Here is a 20859-nt window from a genome sequence, read left to right as displayed (position 1 = left end):
TTTCCTCAACTGTCCCAAATTCCTGAACTCACAGCAAAGCAAGTCTAATTATACTAAGGACTTTTCCACTTATTGAATGTCTGTGAGGGCCGGGCACTGCGCCAAGGGTGGACAACTCAAGGGCCATTAACTCATTCAACAAACATTTGTGGCTGTCTACTACATACAGGGTTAGGGAATGATGGTCATTTACTGTGTGTAAATATTTGCAACTGTCCCCACTGGGCCCACAGTAGGACTGTGTTTCCTGCAATGGGGTTAGGTAGAATTTTGTGACTAATTCAGGCCATAGTTGCTGGTGTGAGACCTTCCAGAACATTTTTTCCTTCTTTCTTAGTGACTGGAAAGTGTTTCCTCTCATGTTGCTCCAATAGCTTGGGTCCCAGAGATAAGATAATAAAAAACAGGAACCCAAGTCAATTTTCAGTGGATACAAAACATTACTGAGAAATAGCTATTATTATTTTTTAATTTTTTTTAGTTGTAGATGGACATAAATTTTATTTATTTATTTATTTATTTTTATGTGGTGCTGAGGATTGAACCCTGTGCCTCACACATGCTAGGCAAGTGCTCTACCACTGAGCCACACACCCAGGCCTAGCTATTATTTTTAATCCACCAAGACTTGGGACTGTTTGTTACTGCTGCATGACTGATCCTTTTCTGACTGATATGTGCTTGATAGCTGACCACTTGGGAACACAGTGCTGTAGATCTTTTGCAGCAGCCCCTGCAGTTCTGATCATAGTTTCTGCCTCAGTCAGTCCTTTAAATCCAGGAATTTTATTCTAATGGATCCCCAGAAGGCCATGAGTGGAAAAGAGACCTCCACCAGTAGTGAACATGAATCCTATATTTTGGTGAGATGAGAGAGATGATAAGCAAACAGACATCTGGTATACCAGATAGGCACAGCACAATTGACAAAAATACAGCAGGATGAGGACGTCTGAGAGGATTAAGGAGCGAGAGTTGCCATTGCTATAGTGTGGACAGGGGAGTCTCGTGGGGCAGGGGCCTCGGGTAAGGGAACAGCATTAAGGTCTGGAGGAAGAACAACTGCAGGAATACCTGGCGATTCCAAGGAACAAGAGGAGGCAGCATTGCCTAGAAGAGGGTGGATCTGTAGGGAAAGGGGCCAGAAAGACAGAAAGAGGCAGCTTCTGTAGATGAATGTGGGAACCTAGGTTGTTATTGGAAGGAGAGGGTAGGGCAGGCGTTGGAGAATTTGGGCGTGGTCATGGCGTTATCTGGTGTATGTTTTGAAAAGGTACTCTGATTTCATTTTCTTATTTTCATGGAGAGCCAATGGGATAGACCCTGTAGCTATTGCCGTGTTACTGATGAGAAATGGGAGGCCCCGCAGGTAAAGTTGTTGCTCAAGTATGCACAGCTGGGGAGTGGCAGAGGGGACCTCTGGGTCCCTCCATCCTCCTCTTTTTGTTTGTGGTGCTGGGGATGGAACCCAGGGCCTCTTGGACACCTGGTAAGTGCGGTGCCTCTGAGCCGCACCCCAGCGCCTTCCGCATTTGAGTTGTCTCCACCCCAATGCGGAACCAGACCCTGTGCACCATGCTGGGCTGGCCCGAACCCTTCTGGTCTCCCTTGGCCTTGGAAAACTTGTCTGAACTTGGAGTAGCCAGAAGATCGCCCTCTGCTGCCTTCCGCCAGGACTGCAGTGTTGGTTGGCTTTTCACCTGTGAAACAAATTCCCGCAGGACACCAGCTCCCAGAGAGCCAAAGCTTTTGACTCGCAGTCTTGGTGGTTTCAGCCAGTGGTCAGCTGGCCCTGTTGCTCTTGGTCCTGTGGCGTGACAGCCCATCATGGTGGGACGTGCCGTGGAAGGAGCTGCTCAGCTCCTAGCAGTTAGGAAGCAAAGTGAGAAGGAAACTCTGGGGACAGGATCCCCAAAGCTCTTTCCAGCCCCAATGACTTTCCACCGAGTCCCACCTCTTAAAGTTCCTACCACCTCCCGTAGCACCTCAGGCTGGGGCCAAGCCTTCCACACATGGGCCCTTGCAGAACCTTTTAGGTCCAAACCCAGTGGCTGACTTGAACTCCGTCTCTCTCTGATGCACCCCCATGATGGAAGGGCTCGTTTCTAAGGCTCCAGCTGGATGGCTCATTTCTTTGGTGCTACTGTCCCTCTTCACTCATCAAGGGGCTCAAGACCTTGCCCACGATGCAGTGGCCTTTCTGTTCTTTCCTTTGCACACAACTATGAATGTGTACCTTTCTTGAGCAGAAACCAAATTCTGACCCACTTTCTGGGTGACCACATGTGCTCTCTCCCTTTCTTTTTTTAGATATTGAGAGCAAAGTTATCAAGGAGGACTGCCTTGAGGAGAATGGCTTTTATCTGAAAGCCAAAGGGGATGGGATGAAGATCAGTTGCTCCATGATCAAGGAATCTAGATCCTCAGGTACGGACCCGCTCCTGAGAACCCACATGGTGCTGTGCGGCATTCTGTGCGAGTGAGTTTTCTGTTGCTGTGACCAAAAGACCTGAGGAGAACAGCTTAGAAGAGGAAAGGTTTTTCTTGGCTCTTGGTTTTAGAGGTTCAGTCCATGGTCAGCTGACTCCAAGGCAGAAACATCGTGGAAGAGCGCGGTGGCTCGGCTCATGGCACTGGGAAGCAGGGGCAAGAGGAGCTGGGGACAGACAAGACAAACCCCCCAGGGCAGGCCCACAGTGGCTTATTTCCTCTGACTGGGTCCTACCTCCCAGTAGTCCAATTGGCTACCAGTCAAGTGGAAATGGACTGATCCCATGTTGAGGGCAGAGCCCTCACGATCTCAAAAGCCCCACCTCTGGAACTTGCTGCATTGGGGACCACACTTCCAACCCATGAGCTTCTGGGGGACACTTCAGGTTAAAACCACAGCACATTCAATCTACAAATACCTGTGAATCACCTCCCAGGTGTCAAGACTCAAGCCAGGTGGTTGAAAATCAAGAGCAGTGGAGTCAGAAGTGGCCTGTGTTCTCAGGGAAGTTGAATATTAAAAGGAAAATCCCACGATACTGGAGTGGTCAGGCCTTCTGGACCCCATATGGTAGCCACTGGCCACCTTTGGCTGAACGGTGACAAGGATGAATTGAAGTGTGCTCTAAGTGTAAGCTACACACTGTGTTTCAAAGACTTGGAACAAAAAAATAAGGATGCAAAATATCTCACTTGTAAGCCTGTGTATGGGCTTTAAAAAAATCAAATGTAATCAATACACATTTTTAACCTTTTATTTAAAAAATGGACAGAGAGTGGTGTGCATTTGTTGCATGCGGCCTGATGTTTTGCAGCATGTGTGCCTTGAGGAAGTCATACTCCAGCTGGTTCACAGGTGCACCACCTCACAGAGTCGCCGATTTTGTAGTGAAGACACTTTTTTCCACAGCCACTCTCTCAACGTTTTTCTAGGATGTGGTACGTCCTCATTAGCTGTGGTCACCGTGCTGCAGGGTAGAGTCCTTGGACTTGTCCTTCCTATCTAACATGAACGTAGGGTTCTGTACCACCATCCCCAGCACCCCCAGCTCTGGTGACTGCTGTCATATTCTACTTTCTACTCGAGGTCAACATTTCTTGGATTCTACAGATGAGATCACGTGGTGTTCGTCACTGTGTGCCTGGCTTATTTCACTTAACGCAACGTCTTCTGGGATTGTCCCATTGCTGCAAATGACAGGAGTTTGGAAAATGTGGTATACACAATGAAAGACTATTCAGCCATAAAAGGAGAAAAGTATCTATCTATCTATCTATTTATTTATTTATTTAGTGACAAGATCTCGCTATGTTGTCCAGGCTGATCTCAAACTCATGATCCTCCTGCCTCCATCTCCTGGGTAACTGCATTACAGGTGCAGGACACCATGCCCAGTTTAAAATATATTTTTACTTTAAAAAATTTCAATTACACGTTGATATGGTAATATTTTGAGGACATTGAGTTAATATATCATTACAATTAATTAATTTACCTGCTTTTTATTTTTACTTTTAAAACTGTAAATACTGGACAACTTAAAATCGCCCACGTGGCTGTGTTCCCATTGTGCAGGTCTCATCTGTATTGGGCTTGGCAGGCTCTTCTCTGTGGGTTGTCAGTAGGTACTTTCAGCAATGTGAGCAGTAGAGTCTCAGTCACAGGTACTTAACCATCATTGTAGTGCAAGCACTCCTAGGCACAGGTACCAAGTTAGTCTCCTTCTCGTGCTGTGATCACGATACTTGACCAGAGCAAATTAGAGGAGGGAAAGTTTATTTGGGGCTCATAGTTCCAGAGGTTTTGTCCGTGGCCAGGTGGGGACAGGAAGCAACCCTAGAACAGCATCTCTGGAAACCACACATATTCAGAGAGAAGCCCACCAAAGAGACCCTAAAGATGGGAGGAGAACTTATTTCCCACCAAAGGCAGCATTGTCCCTTAAGAACACAAATCCAGGTTTAGGGTTAAGCGTAGACAAGTCTCTCCAGGTCACAGCCCCTCGGGATGTTTTGTTGTAGATGCTGTGGTTCTGATGAGGGTCACGGATCTGACCCTCACTCACCCTTCAGCCCTGAGTAACCCAGCAAGGAGCACAGAAGAGCAGTGTGTGTGTGTGTGTGTGTGTGTGTGTGTGTGTGTGTGCCTGTGTTGGGCCAGCTTCAACAGCTACCAAACCAATGATTCCTGTTTTTCTCCTTCTCTTTGGGGGGAATCTGCAGGGTCCACGGGGGTGGCTTTTGTCTCCTTTGCAAACATGGAGTCCGTCTTAGATGAGCGCTTCTTCCAGGGCCCTCAGAGCCCCCGGGCCAACTTCAAGCAGAGGCTGAGGATGAATTCTCGCATTGTTGGGGGCATCATAACCGGGGAGAAGAAGGACAACCTCTCGGAACCTGTCATCTATGTCCTGGAGAACCTTCAGGTGGCGAAGGGGGTCTCTCTTTTTATTTTGAAGTAATCATAGATTCAGTTGTAAGAAATAGTGCAGAGGAATCCCATGCACCCTGTGCTGAGTTCCCCCGTTCAGATGAGCCTCGGAAGTGTCCATTGGCATGATGCTCTTCCCTCCAGGGCCTTGAAAAACTTACTTTTTAATTGATACATTAAAACATAGTTGTACAAATTAAAGGGGTACCACTTGATGTTTCAATCCATGGAAACATCTGTAATGTTTGAATCAGGTTTTTAAATTAGACAGTGTGATGATTTTTTGCTTCACGTTTTTCATTGTTGCATCATAGTCGTGCATAATGGTGGAATCTGTCATCACTTATTATTGTGTGTACCCAACATACCACATCATTTGACCACTGTCCCCCCAGCACCCCTCCCACCCCTTCCTTTCCTTTTCTTCCTCTGCTTTCCATGTGAGCCCCTGCCCCCCTCGATTTTCCTTGTCCTTCCTCCTCTCCAGCTTCCACAAGTGAGATGACTTGGTACATGCATACCACGTGTAATGACCAAGTCGGGGTGCTCCTGATCAGCGTTCACCTCTCTCACACCTATGGTTGCTAAGTGCTGGTAACGTTGGGTTCTTCTGTGATTTTCAGACGTGTAGTAAATGTTTTGTAGACTTAGCTCATTTTTAATGGGGGACTACAGGGCAACAAACATCCACCATTTCTTGCAACTCAAGCCAATGACCCAAGCCACTGCTGGAGAAGCATCTCTCGAGGTGATGTCGTTCTTGGGTTCTGCAGCGGCAGGTTGAGGTGTGTGAAGGAGCACAGTAGGAAGCCGCACGGCAGTGTGTTCACAGAGGCAGAAACTCTGCTCTGGAGACAGCGCATCCCTCTCCTCCTCCTCCTCTCCCCATGGAACACGTCAAGTCCTTTAGGGAGGAACTCTCGGGTGACCAGCCCTTTGCTTTTCCAGCCGAAGCAGAAGTCCGAGAGGCCCATCTGCGTGTCCTGGAGCTCAGACGTGGGGGATGGTGGGTGGACGCCGGCCGGCTGTGAGGTCCTGAAAGTTCTGGAGACACACACAGTCTGCAGCTGTGACCGGCTGGCCAACTTGGCCATCATCATGGCTCTTGAGGAGCTCCCGGTCAGTGCTGATGATGGGTACTCTGGCTCCCTGAGTGTCTGCTTCAAATCCAGCGGGAAAAACTGACGGAATGTCTTTTGGGTGTCCCCTGTGGTGTTTTGTGCGGTGGGAGGGAGCCAGGGGGTCAGAGGGATGGATGCCGTGCCTCGTCCTTTGGGAGTTCATGGTCTGGTTGGGAAACATGATGCTCAACTATAAAATCAGAAATAGTACCCCACACAGGGCAGGCTTCGTGGTAGCTGCAGGTCTTGTTTAGGGGGCATTCCATCGTGGGCTGACTTTTAGTCTTCAGCTAATCATTCTTAGACCGTTTCACAGGCTGGGAGGTTGAGGCTCACTAGCCTGCCTCCTTGTGAGGTTAGCTATTGACGGAGCTGGTATCTGAACTGGGGTGGGGGCTGTCTGGCTCCAAACTTCTCTTTTCACTCCACTATATACATGGAGCAGAGGCTGTGCTTCAGGAATGGACAGGCGTTCACTGGGAGAGGGTGGCGGGTGCGTGAGCAGATGAGGTATGAAGGAAGCCGCAGTGAACATGCCCATGAGGTAGAGGAAAGAGGCTGGGGTGTCCCTGCCCATCCTGCCAGAGCCGAGGGTCAGTTCCCTGCCAGAGAGGCACTAAGCTCTGGGTGGAGATTCGGTGGATCAGGACTGAAAGGAACGGATCCAGAGCAAGGTTGGCCTCCCGTCAAGTCCCATCTCTGCCACTTTAGAGCTGCATTTGCTTGGCCAAGTCAACCTCTGAGCTGAATCCAGCTTTCTCATCTCAAAACTGAGAACGAGGAGAAAGTAATAACTCACACTTCCACAGGGTGTAAAATGTTACCGGCACATTTATAAGCTTTCTCTGAACCCTCCCCAAAAGCAGTTACTATTAATACCCTCCTTTTTACAGATCAGTAAACTGAGGCACCGAGGACTTAGGTATTTTATGCAAAATCATACAAATAGAAACTGGCAGAATTTTGATCCGTTTTCTTGGGTACTTTGTGACAATATCACACAGAAGAGGTCATGGGAGAGAGCCTGGCCTATCTTCAACTCAGAGAAAGTCATGAACTTATGAATAATGTTAAAATGAATTATGAAAAGAGGGCATAGAAGGATTTAGCTTGTCATTTCCACTCCCCGAGGTTGCTGCATCCTTGAATGTCTGGGGATCCGTTGGGGTTCAGGGGAGGCAGCAGAAACCCCTCCAGGTTTTTCAAGCAGAAAGGAATTTAACGCAGGGCATTGAAAGCCCATGCAGTCACAGAGCAGGAGGAGTTGAAGTTAGGAGGCTGATTCTTGGACTTTGGCTTCAAGGTCACCCCTATCCTGTGGCTTATTCCAGAGGTCAGAAGCAGATGTCCTCATGTCCATTCTGTCCCCATGCAATCGGGGACAGGATAGTTGGAATATGGTGTCCAGCCACGGCTCACTCCTATCTGCAGAATGCTGGCATTTCCCTCCTTTCTGCCTTCCAGAACTTTATGCATGCATCTCAGTGGGGGACCTAAGTTACACCAGGACCTTCGCCCCGAGGGATTCTGGGAAATGTAGTTTGTGGACATGCAGCCCAAATGCACAGGGTGAGCCCACTCCAGGAGAGCAGTGATGCTGAGGGTGACAGTGGACAGTATCTAGGTCATTCTGAGTGTCAGAGGGAGGAAAGGCTGAGCCCTTTCTTCCAATCCAGGGATTTGGATAATTCTTCTTTCCTGCTTGGGGCATTCTTGTTCCTTGCGGAGGCCAGCGGCAGATCTCCTTTCTGGCAGGTGGCGGTCTCCTTGGAAATCATTAGCCTCGTGGGCCTGAGCCTCTCCCTGGTGTGCCTTGTCCTGGCCATTGCCACCTTCCTGCTGTGCCGTGCCATTCGCAGCCGCAACACCTCCCTCCACCTGCACCTCTGCGTGTGTCTCTTCCTGGCCAAGATTCTCTTCCTCACCGGTGTAGACAAGACGGACAACCAGGTCAAACCCCTAAGCTGTGTCCCCTTCCAGCCCCTTCCTCTGCCAGTCTGTGTCTGCTCTGCCCTACCCAGCTCCCTCCCTCAGGGCCTTTGCACGTGCTGGGCCCCTTCCTGCTGCCCGGCTCCCAGCTGCTCACCTAGCTGACGGCTTCCTGTGTGGCGGTCAGCTTCAGATCACTTCCCCCACCATGTCGGGAGGTGGGCCCTCCTATTCCTGTCTTGGCCAGCGGTCCTCACCTGTGGGCGTTTTGCCCCTTGGGAGACTTGGCAATGTCCAGGGATGTTTCTGACTGTCATCACAAGAGGAGGTGACACAGGTAGTACATGAGGTGGCACAGGACAACCCTCATCCCCCAACAGAAATGAGACAACCGTGTCGTGAATGTGAACAGCACGGTGGGGGGGCCGAGGACCTGTCCTCCTGTGGCGCTCTCTGCTGCTTTCTCTCCCAGCGCGTTAAACGGTGCTAACTCCTGTGTGTGTGTCCACCTCCCTCACCACACTGACCACAGTAGGCCAGCCCCACCTGCCACCGCACAGTAGGTGCTGGGCTTCCCTGAATGAGCAGCTGGCTTTGTGCAGGGCCCCCTCCGTCTCCGTGGGGTGCTTAGCTTCCTGCCCCTGGGGGCTAGATGCAGGGGGGCCTCCCTCAGCACTCTCAGGGCCCCCTGCCCCTTCTCTCTGTGGGGGAGCCTGACTCTGCCTGCTCTGCAGACGGGCTGTGCCATCATTGCCGGGTGCCTCCACTACCTTTTCCTGGCCTGCTTCTCCTGGACGCTGGTGGAGGCCGTGACCCTCTTCCTGATGGTCAGAAACCTGAAGGTGGTGAACTACTTCAGCTCCCACAACATCAGCATGCTGTACCTCTGTGCCTTTGGCTACGGGTTCCCAGGGCTGGTGGTGGCCATCTCTGCCAGCATGTACCTCCAGGGCTATGGGACGCATAACCGGTAAGTGACAAGGTTTCTCTTCCTGATGACCCTACTGCCAGGTTCAGGAAGAGCAATAACTGCAGCAGTAGTCCTGCTGAGGTCAGAGCTGTTGTGCGCAGTAGCGTGGGTGGTGCATTTTACAAACCCAGGTGTCACTACTACTTGAGTGTCCCATTCCAGGGAGAGGACAGCTAGTTGGCCTGATGTGATTATTTTCCTTTTGGTGTGTGTGCGTGAGTGTGCACGCATGTGTGTAGTCAGCTTTTTTGTTGCTGTGACAAAACACCTGAGAGAATCAACTTAAGGGAGAAAAGGTGTATTTTGGCTTTTGGGCTTGCAGTTTCAGAGGTTTCAGTCCATGGTGAGCTGGCTCCATTGCTTTCAGGCCTGCAGTGAGGTGGAGACCTCATGGCGGAGGGCATGGTGGAGGAAGGGTGCTAACCTCATGGCATGAGGGAGAGAGTGAGGAAGAGGAGAGAGAGGGGTACGCCTGGGACAGTACCTAGTCCCCCAGGACCCCTCCCCTCACCTGGGTTCCGCTCCTACAGCTTCCATCTTCTTCCCCCCTTCCTTCCCGTTAAGAAACAATCATGGAATGCCCTGGTGCAGGCCAGGCTTGCTGCTGGGTGCTGGTTTATTAAAGAGAAGAACAAAACACTCAAGCCCCAAATTCTCGTGCAGTTCATAATCGAGCAGGGGCAGAAAGACCCAGACAACTAACAAGACAAGTTAGGATAGAACAGCCGCCATTTTTAACCGTGCAGCGAGCACTGATAGAGAGGGTCTAGGTTGGGATTCTTGGCTAAGGATGGTCAGGAGCAGCTCCTGCATGGAATGGGCCCCTGAGCCAGCTCACCATGGACTGAAACCTCTGAATGACATCAGATCTGTTGTATCGGTGGGGGTCGTGCAGAGAGGGACAAGGGACTGCAGAGGTTCCGCGCTGAGGACGTGCTTCCCAGACAGCACTAGGCCAGCATTTCAGGAACGTCTGTGCAGGTGGAAGGTCTGCAAAGCAGGCACCAGAGTCCAGAGGAACCACAAGCAACCTGCCCCATGGTGAGAGTTCTCACCTCAGTCTCACCTCCCAGCCTCCTCCATCCGAGCATGAGCAGGGACAGGAACAGCCGTGCGGCCAGGACTCTGCTCACCCCTCCCGTTTCCCTCCACAGCTGCTGGCTCAGCACAGCCAGAGGCTTCATCTGGAGTTTTCTGGGGCCAGTGTCCGTGATCATATTGGTAAGCAAATTATTTGGTGAAGAATGTTTTGGAGCAGGAGGCAGGAGACCCGGGCGGTCAGGAAGGGCCAGGAGAGGGCAAAGGCAAGAAGGTTCCTTGCTGCCCTCAGGAGCTCTCTTGTCTCCTCGAGACTTGAGATTTCCGAGTTAGAGAGTAATTTCTTTGATGTATGACTTTCAGGCTGGAACGCAAAAGCCTTTGGAGCAACTGCAATCTTTATGCTCCAGGGAATGGTGCAGGGTCTCCCAGGGTCTCCCAGGTACAGATGCAGACTGACGGGGGGCTGAAAGGACATTAAGGGCAGTGGTGGTGTCGTGGAGGAGCAGGGATTGAGACCAGCTGAAAATGATGGGCGGCGGCAAGGGGAGGCCCGGGGTTCTGAACCCCGCCTCTGCCTCCATTCGGCCTTCGCAGTGTCTGCAGATGACCTTTCTCTGGCTGACCCACAGGGCGGCTGGATTCCTTGTGTCATGTGAGCTCATTTTTGAACCATCTCCATCTTGGGAAGCCTGAGGATCTATCCCTCCAGGAGGCCTGCTCCGATGTCTAGTGGATTTGGGGAGACGTGTCCTAGTTTTCTAGAGCTCTAGACCACGGAGCAACATGGCTTTATTGCCTCCTAGTTCTGGAGACTTGAAATGGAGGGCCACACCCCTGAGAGCAGGAGGGTTCTCTTCTTCTGGGGGCCTGAGGACACCCTGGTGTGGATGGCCATCTTCTCTCCGTGTCTCCCACACGGTCTTCTCTCTCTTGTGTTTGTCTCTGTCACTAAATTTCCCCAATGGATAAGGACACACCCATTATGTAGATGGGGACCTACCCCGGTGACCTCATCTTAACTTGATGCCCCCTGTGATGTCCCTGCCTCCAAATAAGGTCCCATCCTGAGGTCCTGGGAGTCAGGGCTTCGATGCGTCTCTTGGGGGAGGAGTGATCCAATTCGCCCCGTGACAGAGAGCAACAGTGCGGAACAACTTTAAATAAACTTTGCACCCCAGCACCTCCCAGCCTCAGGAAGGCCGTGTGGACTTGAACTCACTCATGGGCGTCCAGAGTTACATCGCCTTCCTCCTCTCCTCCTGCCTGCTCTTGGATTCCCCTCTCCTCTGTATGAAGAGCTAAAGGCAACAGAAAATGTCACTTTGCTCCTCTGTTTTCCAGAATTTTTTTCCCCGAGCTCACCCTTGTGAGGCGCACCCTGTGGAAGTGACCAGCGTCCACAGGAGAACGCTCACAGGCGATTCCTTCTGAGATGGCCGTGGGAGGGCAGCCGGGGAGTCCACAGAGCTCTGCATTGGGGACAGCCTGGGGCTGGCGGGGGCGTGGGGGGGCTGCAGCCGAGTGTGGAAATGTTGAAAGGAGCTGGGCATGCCCCGAGTGGCCGTCCGGCCCGGGAACCCAGGGCCTTGAGTGGCCGTGGGCCCGGGAAGCCGGGGCCGCCTGATGGGAAGCGGGTGTCCCGAGTGCTGGATAGGGGCGCTTTCTGTCTTCTGAATTGGGAGCAGGGAAGCCATGGGTATTAAGCCCTGGGGGCTGGGCTACTGCTGCCAGGGCCACCGGCTTGCTCCATTGCTTGCTAGAGACTAGGGGTCAGAGTTCTGGTTCCAACGATGCCAGCCGCTGACCATTTATGTGCCGATCCCTTGACCCCTTCTGCTTGACACTGTAGATCAACTTCGTCCTCCTCACCTGGACGCTGTGCATCCTGAGGCAGAAGCTTTCCAGCGTCAACGCTGAGGTCTCCAAGCTCAGAGACACCAGGTGCGGTTCCAAAACTCCCTAAAGCTTGCTTCCCTCCTCTGCAGACGGGGGACACTAACATTTCTCGCTTTATGTGGCTTATAATGTATTTACTGTGGTTTTAGGAACAGTGTTTCATAGAGTGCTACAAATAATACATTCTCTGTGAGTACGCACGTGTGCATAGTCATAAGAAACAGATTCATATTATTTTACTTTTATATGTATTTTTTTGTTAATGATGTCATGGCTACTTTCCCACTTTAAACTAGAGATTCTTCTACAGCATGGGTATTTTATGCTTGGCATTTTGGTGTAAGGAAGAAGCAGAACTTATTTAAATCATTCCTTATTCATGAATATAAATTATTTCTGAATTGTTTTTGCTATTATAAATGATACTACCTTGACTACCCAGGTAGGTGAATCTTTGCACATTGTGGCTTTTAAATTCTACCAGTTTAAGTGTGAAACTGCTTGAATCCAAGAGTAAGTTGAATCAAAATGCCTTAAATACAGGTTGCAGGTCAGCTTCCAGGAAATTCTCGTCCAGTCCCAGTAGTGCCCGTTTAGCTGCAGCATTGCCAGCACTGGGCTTACGGTCGTTTCTGTGGTTTTTCTTTTTTTTGCTGATTTAGTAGGTGAAGTACACCATCTCACTGTCGGGTTCCATTTTCCATCTCATGTTAGAGACGGTCATCTTCTGTGTCCCTGGACTTCCTCGCTCAGCTAGGTTCATCTTCAGATCTTGCCACAACCAGACATTTTCTAGACTTGATGGTCGGTGATCTTGGAATAGTCTTTTCTTCTCTCCCTGTGCATGTCTAACTCCTCTTTACCCACTGCAAAAAAATGTAAAGTAATATAAAAGCTAAAACATAAGTAGAACAAAAATTTAAATAGTCTTCTCCATATAAAGTGAAATTCCCCGCTTCAACCTTTCGGAAGAGGCTTTGGGTACGTTCAGAGTTCGGCACCCACGGCGACAGCCTACTTCCCCGGGCGTGTTCACAGCCCCTGCATCCAGGCAGCTCCGTCCCGTGAGCACTTTCCTGGGAGCCCCGGGTCTCCAGGTCTGGGCCAGGTGAAGCATTCTACGCCACCCACGTGCCCTCCTCCCGCAGGGGAGAGGCCCCGTGCACGCTGCTCTGAGGTTTGCTTTGTGCTGTGACACAGCTCATATACGGTCATCTCAGCTGACAGCAACCCACAGAGATGCGCGTTCTGTGCCGATCTCTGTTCCAAGCACCCGGCGGTGTGTCCATTCACCTTCCTACCTCTAGAGCAAGCCTTTGTATGATCCTCACTTTATCAAAGCCAGGAAACTGAGGCAAGTGAGGGTCATAACTCCCTGAGCGAGTGAAGGGATCAGTCAGAAGAGGAATGCAGTCGCCTGATCCAGACCCGGATCTTTACCCCAAATACCCGATTATTGCTCTTGTCTCATTTTTAAAAGTGGCTTGAGAACCCCTGTCTGTCTTAGGCACCCGCTATTCTGGACGTTCTGCATAATGGACCCGCACAGTGGCTGGTCTGAGTCAGCTTCTCTCTTGCAGGGCTCGCGCACCGCCTATTGTGGGTCAGAGCTCCTTCTTTTCACGGTGCAATACTACTCCACTGAATGGATATACCACATTTATTTATCCACTCATCTGTTATGTTTGGGTGGTTTCCTCCTGGGGCAGTTGGAATGGGAAATGACTGTTCAATAGCTACAGAGTTTCTCTTTTGAGATGATAAAATCAAGGTGGAGGTATATAGTGGGGATGTTTGCAGGAAGTTGTAGATGTACCCCAGTGTCAACTAAATTGCATACTTTAAGTAGTCAAAATGGCGAACTGTATCTTAGGCAAATTTTACCTCAATAAAAGAAATGCTTCATGTCATCTTATATATGGGTCCACAGTTCATTTAACATGTGCCATTTAGAAGGTGGGTCCTTGAGGTCTTTCAGTACTGCAAATGAAACCTTGTTAAATGTACCCACACATCTTTGTACCAGGTGAACCTTAGGCGGGCTGCATTTTAACTGCCTCTAGGATCTGACTTCTCCATCTCTGAGCATGAGGATTGCAGGCCAGCTGTGTCCTCGCCAGGTGGCAGCTCAGACAGCCCTGGGAGTGCGGCCCCAGGACAGCGCCAGCCCAGTGATCACACGCCTGCAACTCTCCCCTACAGGTTGCTGACCTTCAAAGCATTTGCCCAATTCTTCATCCTGGGCTGCCCCTGGGTGTTGGGCTTCTTCCAGATTGGACAGATGGCGAGCATCATGGCGTACCTGTTCACCATCATCAACAGCCTGCAGGGGACGTTCATCTTCATCATCCACTGTCTGCTCAGCCGCCAGGTATGTGGCTGCAGCCCCCGTCCACCCCAATCCACCCATTAGACCCCCACCTCCACACCCCCACCTCTACCCACTAGACCTCCCACCTCCACACCCATTCACCCACCCGACCCTCCACCCCACCTCCCTTCACCCACCTCTGCCCCCCCATTCACCCCCCTCCACCTCCATCCCTTCGCCCACCTCCGCCCACATCCACCCACCTGACGTGCCTGGGGCAGAATCTTGCTGGGTCCAGGAGCACCCATCCTCCTGTCCTCCCGTGCTGTGTCTCTGTCTCAGGTACGAGAAGAGTACAGGAGGTGGCTCACCAGGAAGACCAAGCCCAGCTCCCAGTCCCAGACCTCGGGCATCCTGCTGTCCTCCATGCCCTCCTCGTCCAAGACGGTGAGAGTCTGCTGTGCTCCACGGGCACTGGTCAGAGGGATGGGTGCTGCGCTGTGACGCTGGGCATCACCACAGCAGGCAGCCCCAGGAGGCCAGGGCAGGAGCCAGGCTGCGTGGGCTTGAATCACGGCTCTGCCCCGCACTAGCTGAGCAATTTAAGAAAGGGTGAAATTTCGACTTGCACAGATATAAGATGAGCATGGGTTAAGGGTTTTATTCTATTCATTAATCAACAAGGGGCCCAGGTCGATGTTATAACTGGTTTTAAAAATGCCAAGAACATGATCCCTGCAATAATACAAAGACAAATGGTACAGAAATGTTCAGAAAACAGTTGCAAGAACGACAGCACAAAGAGAATTGATTACCTCTTATCACACCACAGGAGGATGCCAGCTTTGGCTGGATGTCACCAAGATCCAGTGGCTTAATTATACAGGAATTATTTTTCTTGATGAAAAGAGTCCAGCATTAGGTGTTGCTGAATTGCTTCTATTTCTTAGCGATGTTGTAAAAGATCTAGGGTCTGTGTGCTGGGGTGTAGCTCAGCGACACAGCAATGCTCTGCATGTGTGACGTTCCGCCAGCAGCGGGAAAGGAAGGCTTTGCATAGTTTTCCCCTTAATCATCATCACGTTGACTTTTTATCATAGCTGTCACAACTCCAGACATCACAACTATGCTCAAGGCAAGAAGAGGAATGGGGCAGAAGCAATTCTCTTTTCTTGCTTCTCTCTTTAGCAGGGAGCAAAAACTTTCCCAGATTTTTCTTCACTTAATTGGTTAGAACTATGTAATGTGACCATTGCTGCTTGCACAGGAATCTGAAAACAAAACAAGTGTTTGATTTATAGCTTCTAGAATGGGAGCAACCTGGGGTGGGGAGGCTGGGAATGGCTTTGGGTAGCTAGCAGTGCCTGCCATGCTGAGGACAATGGTTTCTCAGCAGGTTTATCCTTGTCGTCTCTGCCACTATATTTATCTCCGTGCATTTTGGAAAGACCCATGGCTGTAGATACGACCTTTGTACTCACTTTCAGACTCTGAAGAAGTTTTCTCTTCTCTCTACCAGGGTTAAAGTGCTTTCCTGCTTTCTCATACACTATCCTGGAACAGCCTTCGAGAATTTTAAGTGCCTGCAGGAGCCTGGTCTGATTTCCCTTCTCTGCCTGCTATGGAGATGCAAGATCCCACCAGCTCTGAACTCTCGGGATGGGTGGGGACAGGGGTCTCATGCACTGGTGAGAATCAAGAGTTTCTGCTGCAAATTACTGTTTATCCTCTGTAGCTTGCAACTCCCTGTATTTCCAGAGTTGTTGGAAATGATCGCAGTGCAAGGTAGGACTGAGGACAGGTGGCTACATTGTTTTTCTCCTGCGTTGGTTGGTTCAGGGGTCTGAGTGTGGCCTCTGCACATGTCACGTGCCTGGCATAGAGCAGGTTTCAGGAAGTGACTGGTTGTCTGAGTGAGTTACCATGAGACACATGCTCTCCCTGTTTTTAAAGAAATGATCAATAAAACCTGGTGGAAGTTCCTCAGTACACAGGCAGAGGCTTCTTTCACACAGAAAATTAACAGAATTTGGTGAGTGGGAGCCTTCGATGGAACAGAGTCCAGTGTTTCTTGAAGAGAAGCACTTGGTGACAACACCCTTTGGCAAATGCCTTGGTTTCCAGGGTGTCCAGGGAACCAACACCCCCTTGTTTCTGGCAGAAACTTCCCTGTGACTTGGGTAGGGTTCTCTGCTCAGAAAATTATCAACCCTGTTCATCAAATCTTGGGTGCTTAGGGGAGAGAAGAGGGGTGAGGATTTAAATTGTAGACAACCTCCCTTCAGTGGGCACTCGAAAACCTCCCTATGCAGAGTGTGGTCCACGGACCAGCAACATCACATCACTCCAGAGCTTTGCTGGCAAAACGAGCCCCGCCTCAGACCACACCCCGGACCTACAGCTCAGAGCCTGAATTTTAACGTGACCCCAGGAGATGTGGATGAACTTGGGCATCTGAGGTGTCAGGACGTCCCTCTGCTCACCAGGCTGATAGCAGGTGTATCCTGGAAGCCGGGAGGAAAGCCTTCTCCTCTTGAATCTAAGTCTCTGCACCTGGCTTCTCTTCCTTGGAAACCTCCCCTCAAAATTGCTAATTTCTACTTTCCCTGAGACTTGGTTTAATCACGCTTCTAGTAGGAAGAGTTCTTTGCATTGGCTGGGGTAGGATGCGGTATCACCTTTGAACGACCCCATGAACCTCATGTTTTGTCACCCCGTATTGTACTTTCTCTTTTATTGGTGTGTCCAACTTAAAATGTGTCTCCAGCAGGATGGATATTTGCACGTACTAGATTCTTAATAAAGATGTTGGATGACTGACTGAATGAACGGATGATCACTCTCATTCTTGAAGATGAGAACACTGAGGCTCAGAGAGGTTAAAAGCCTATCCCAAGGTCACACAGCTACAGGTGTCCGAGCTGGCTTCTGAGTTCTTGACCACAAAGCTCCTCTTCCAGACCCTTCATCCCTTTCCTTTTCTCCCTTTGCAAGATGATACTATACATTTACTTTGAGTCACCCTGGCACTTAGGACTGTAGCAATGCACTAGCTGAGAGACATCTGAGTGACATCAGGTGTTGAACTCTTTGATAACAGGAAACTCAGCAGATGGAGCCTCTGCTATTCTGGTGGCTACAGTGCAGGAGTGTGGGTGGATCCTTTGGGCTTCATGTGATCCAGGTGGGCCTTCCTGGCTTGTGTTCAGAATGCTCAATGTAGAGGTGACAGATATAAGGGGCATGGAAGCAGGAGATGGCATGTCACCATGGCCAGTGGTGGTAGGCTGAGTGGGTCCTGGGCTCCAAGGATGGCCTCAGCCTCCTACACCCCTTCCTCCTGCTCTGAGCCTGGGCTTGCATCTGCGGCCAGCCTTGGCCAACAGTGGGAGCAGGTGGGGCTCAGGCAGAAGTTTCAAAACCCTGTGCGCATGTGCCTGTGTGCGCGCGCTTCCCTCTCTCTGCGTCCACTCCTGCATCCTCACCTGGTGGCAAGAGCCCACCCTGTTAGGTGCAGGGCAGGCTGAACAAATGTTAGCTGCAGGATGGCCCACGCACTCAAACCCCCCTCTGTCTGGTCCTTTATCACCTGTTTGCGTCAAAGCTGAACATTCAACCCCCACTCAAGGCTGAACACTCAACCTCTCCTTGTGCCAACAAGGCAGCTTGCAGACCCAGAGGCCCCATTAGATTTGGGCTATAAAAACTCCCTCCTGCTGGGCCCCCCTCTCTCTTGCTCTCTTGTTTTCTTGCTCTGTCTCTCTCTCTTGATCTCTCTGTCTCCCTTGCGCGCATGCTCTTCTCTCTCTCTCTCTCTCTCTTTTCTCCTCTGTTGCACTGCTGCAAAAAGATCTCTTGGTCGCTCCGAGTGTTGTGGTCACTTTCCTTTCACACCCAAGCTCACCTGTGGGCGGGTGCAGGAGAGCCTGGCATTCTCCAGCTGGGCCCAGTGAGCAGCCTGGCAGCCCCACGGGGCCACCAAGATGCAGTGGCTGCGATGGTGTCTTTGCTTGGGGACACCCAGCCTCCAGTGGTTTGCTGAGAGGCAGTATTTGTAGCAACTGCGAAGGACATAGCAAGTGGCCATTGGGCTGGGGAGTCCTGCCTTTGGTAGAGGCGCTTGGAGCTAAGAGGAGGTCTCTGGCCTCATTTCCTGAGAGCCAGCAGGATGGACAGTCCATTAACCACCGTCCCCCTGACTCACAGAGGGCTTGGTCTGGCTCCACGCCGCTGTCACATGTTGGTCCAAAATGCTGTCACCTTCAGGAACTCTGGGCTTCCAAGGTAAGCTGTGACGGCAGCCACACGAAATCTTGTTCTAAAGTTTAATTGCATAGCTGTAGGGGTACCGTGTGGTGACGCAGTACGTGACCCGGTGCATAATGATCAAGTCAGGGCAGTGGCTCTTTCTCCCTCATTAAACAGCATTTTTCATTGCTGTCTGATAATTGTCTGCATTTGTACGGCACAGCGTGATCTTTTGATACATGTAGGCAAAGGGTCCTGATCAAATCTGGGTGGCTAATGTTTCCTCTTCATTAAACATTTTTAAAGAAACCTTTAAAAATTAGCATAATAATTGTACATGCTTCTGGGACACAGTAGGACTTTTTTTTTTTTTTTTTGACCAGTGTATCATTATACCCCAACATGGGGTTCACGGTGACACTCTCACATACAGGGAGCACAGGGAGGTCGTTCCACCCCGCAGCTCCTCTCTTGGCCCACGTCCCCCTCCACCCCTTCCTTCCTGTGGTGGCCTTTCTCTTTTCTGTCTTCATGAGATCCCTGATTTAAAATTCCTTCTCTCTCTCTAGCTTCTGCCTACGAGAGAAACATTTGACCTTGACCTTCTGGGTCTGGCTTCTTTCACTTGGTGTGATGTTCTCCGGTTCCATCCATTGACCAGCATATGCTGTACTTTCATTCTTCCTTATGGCTGAGTAATATTCCATTGTGTATATACACCACATTTTCTTTATCCATCACCTGTTGATGGGCACCTAGGCTGGTTCCATAACTTAGCTATTGTGAATTGTGCTTCAAGAAACATTGAAATGCAGCTTTCCCTATAGTATCCTGATTCTTAGTTATTTTGGATCAATACCGAGGAGTGGGATAGCTGGATATCATATGGTGGTTCCATTCCTAGTTTTTCAAGGGATCTCCATACTGCTTTCCAGAGGGGTTGCACTAATTTGCAGCCCCACCAGCCATGTACGAGGGTACCTTTCCCCACATCCTTGCCAGAATTTATTATTTGTATTCTTGATGATTGCCATTCTAAGCAGGGAGAGAGAAAATCTCAGTATATTTTGATTTGCATTTCTCTGATGGCCAAATATATTGAAAAATTTTTCATGTATTTGTTGGCAATTTGTATTTTTATTCTTTTGAGAAATGTCTGTTAAGCTCATTTCCCATTTACTGATTGGGTTATTTTGTGCTGATTTTTGGAGTTCTTTATATATTCTGCATATTAATCCCCTCTCAGAGGAGCAGCTGGCAAGGATCCTCTTTCTGTAGGTCGTCTTCACACTCTTGCTTCGTTTGCTAAGCGGAAGGCTTTTGGTTTGATGCCACCCCACCTGCTGATTCTGGGTTTTATTTCTCCAGCTGTGACATTTCAGAACATGCGTACAGTGCGTACTGACCAAATCAGGGTGATTAGAGTTTTCATCTTACCACGACTTCATATCGGGAGTGTTCAGCTCCGTCTTCTAGCTCAACAACAGGCTGCCGTGAGCGCCAGTCACCCCACGGTGCTGCAGAACACCAGCACTGACCCCTCCTGACTGTGTTCTTGCACCCAGTATCCAACGTCCCCTCCCTTCTCAGTCCCCAGTAATCACTATTGTGCATCCCTCGGCTCTTTGAACACCCACACGCGAGTGAGAACCTGCAGGACCTGTCTTCTGACTCTGGCTTATTTCGCTCGCCATGATGACCTCCAGTTCCACCAATGGTGCTGCAAACCACAGGTTCCCTTCTGCTTTACGGCTGAACAACACCCCACTCTGTGTCTATCTGCAGTTCCCATCAGCAGGCCAGTGGGTGAGTTCCTTTGAACCCTGTGATCTCAACTGTCAGCACTAGAGGGGGGAAGAGGCGACAAAACGGCAAGGTTTCTCCCCTTGTGACAATGGCTGTCATAATCCAAACAATTCATGGTCCCCTCCCAACCCACAATACTTGAGAAACATTTGTCGACTGTCTCTCAGAACATTAAAGTAGGTGAAAAAATATTGAAAAATTGAAAAGTAAAGGTTTTAGGACTCAAAACAGTTTCAAATGTAAATATTTCATTCATCCTCAAACCATGATTATTAAAATGGTACCTTCCAGGTTCTAATAGAAGTTAACCCCATCAGTAATATTACAAAATCAACTTATGGAGAAAAAAATAACCATTAAAAATATTATTCAGCCTTGGGTGTGGGGTGTAGGTCCAGGCAGAGTGCTTGCTGGGTTCTCTCCCCAGCGCCCCCAAATAAAATATGCTAAGCAACCTTAAAAAAGAAAGAAACCCCACCATTTGCAGGAACACAGATGAACCTAGAGACACTCTGCTGAGTGAAATGAGACAGACAGAGAGACAATGCCGCGTGGTCTCACTGCATCGCCCATCTGCAGTTCCCATCAGCAGACGTAGTGGAGGTCCCAGGAATGGAGG

At 50.1% G+C, this 20859-nt stretch overlaps 1 protein-coding gene across 1 annotated transcript in view; it reads left to right on the top strand.

Moving 5' to 3' along the window:
- The window catches only part of Adgre1 (adhesion G protein-coupled receptor E1), a 43595-nt gene extending 26584 nt beyond the window's left edge, over nt 1-17011 (top strand). Inside the window, exons 14-23 of the mRNA XM_071603388.1 lie at nt 2311-2427; nt 4714-4913; nt 5867-6037; nt 7795-7989; nt 8703-8938; nt 10093-10159; nt 11829-11920; nt 14078-14246; nt 14529-14633; nt 15706-17011. Coding sequence (XP_071459489.1) covers nt 2311-2427; nt 4714-4913; nt 5867-6037; nt 7795-7989; nt 8703-8938; nt 10093-10159; nt 11829-11920; nt 14078-14246; nt 14529-14633; nt 15706-15711 — 1358 coding nt within the window. The 3' untranslated portion in view covers nt 15712-17011. The remainder of the gene's footprint in view (nt 1-2310; nt 2428-4713; nt 4914-5866; nt 6038-7794; nt 7990-8702; nt 8939-10092; nt 10160-11828; nt 11921-14077; nt 14247-14528; nt 14634-15705) is intronic.
- The last annotated feature ends 3848 nt before the right edge of the window (nt 17012-20859 follow it).

This window comes from Marmota flaviventris, chromosome 1 (assembly GCF_047511675.1).
Source record: "Marmota flaviventris isolate mMarFla1 chromosome 1, mMarFla1.hap1, whole genome shotgun sequence".
Taxonomy (NCBI): Eukaryota; Metazoa; Chordata; class Mammalia; order Rodentia; family Sciuridae; genus Marmota; species Marmota flaviventris.
Note: the sequence above shows the minus strand (reverse complement) of the source record. Positions and strands in the feature narration are given on the sequence as shown.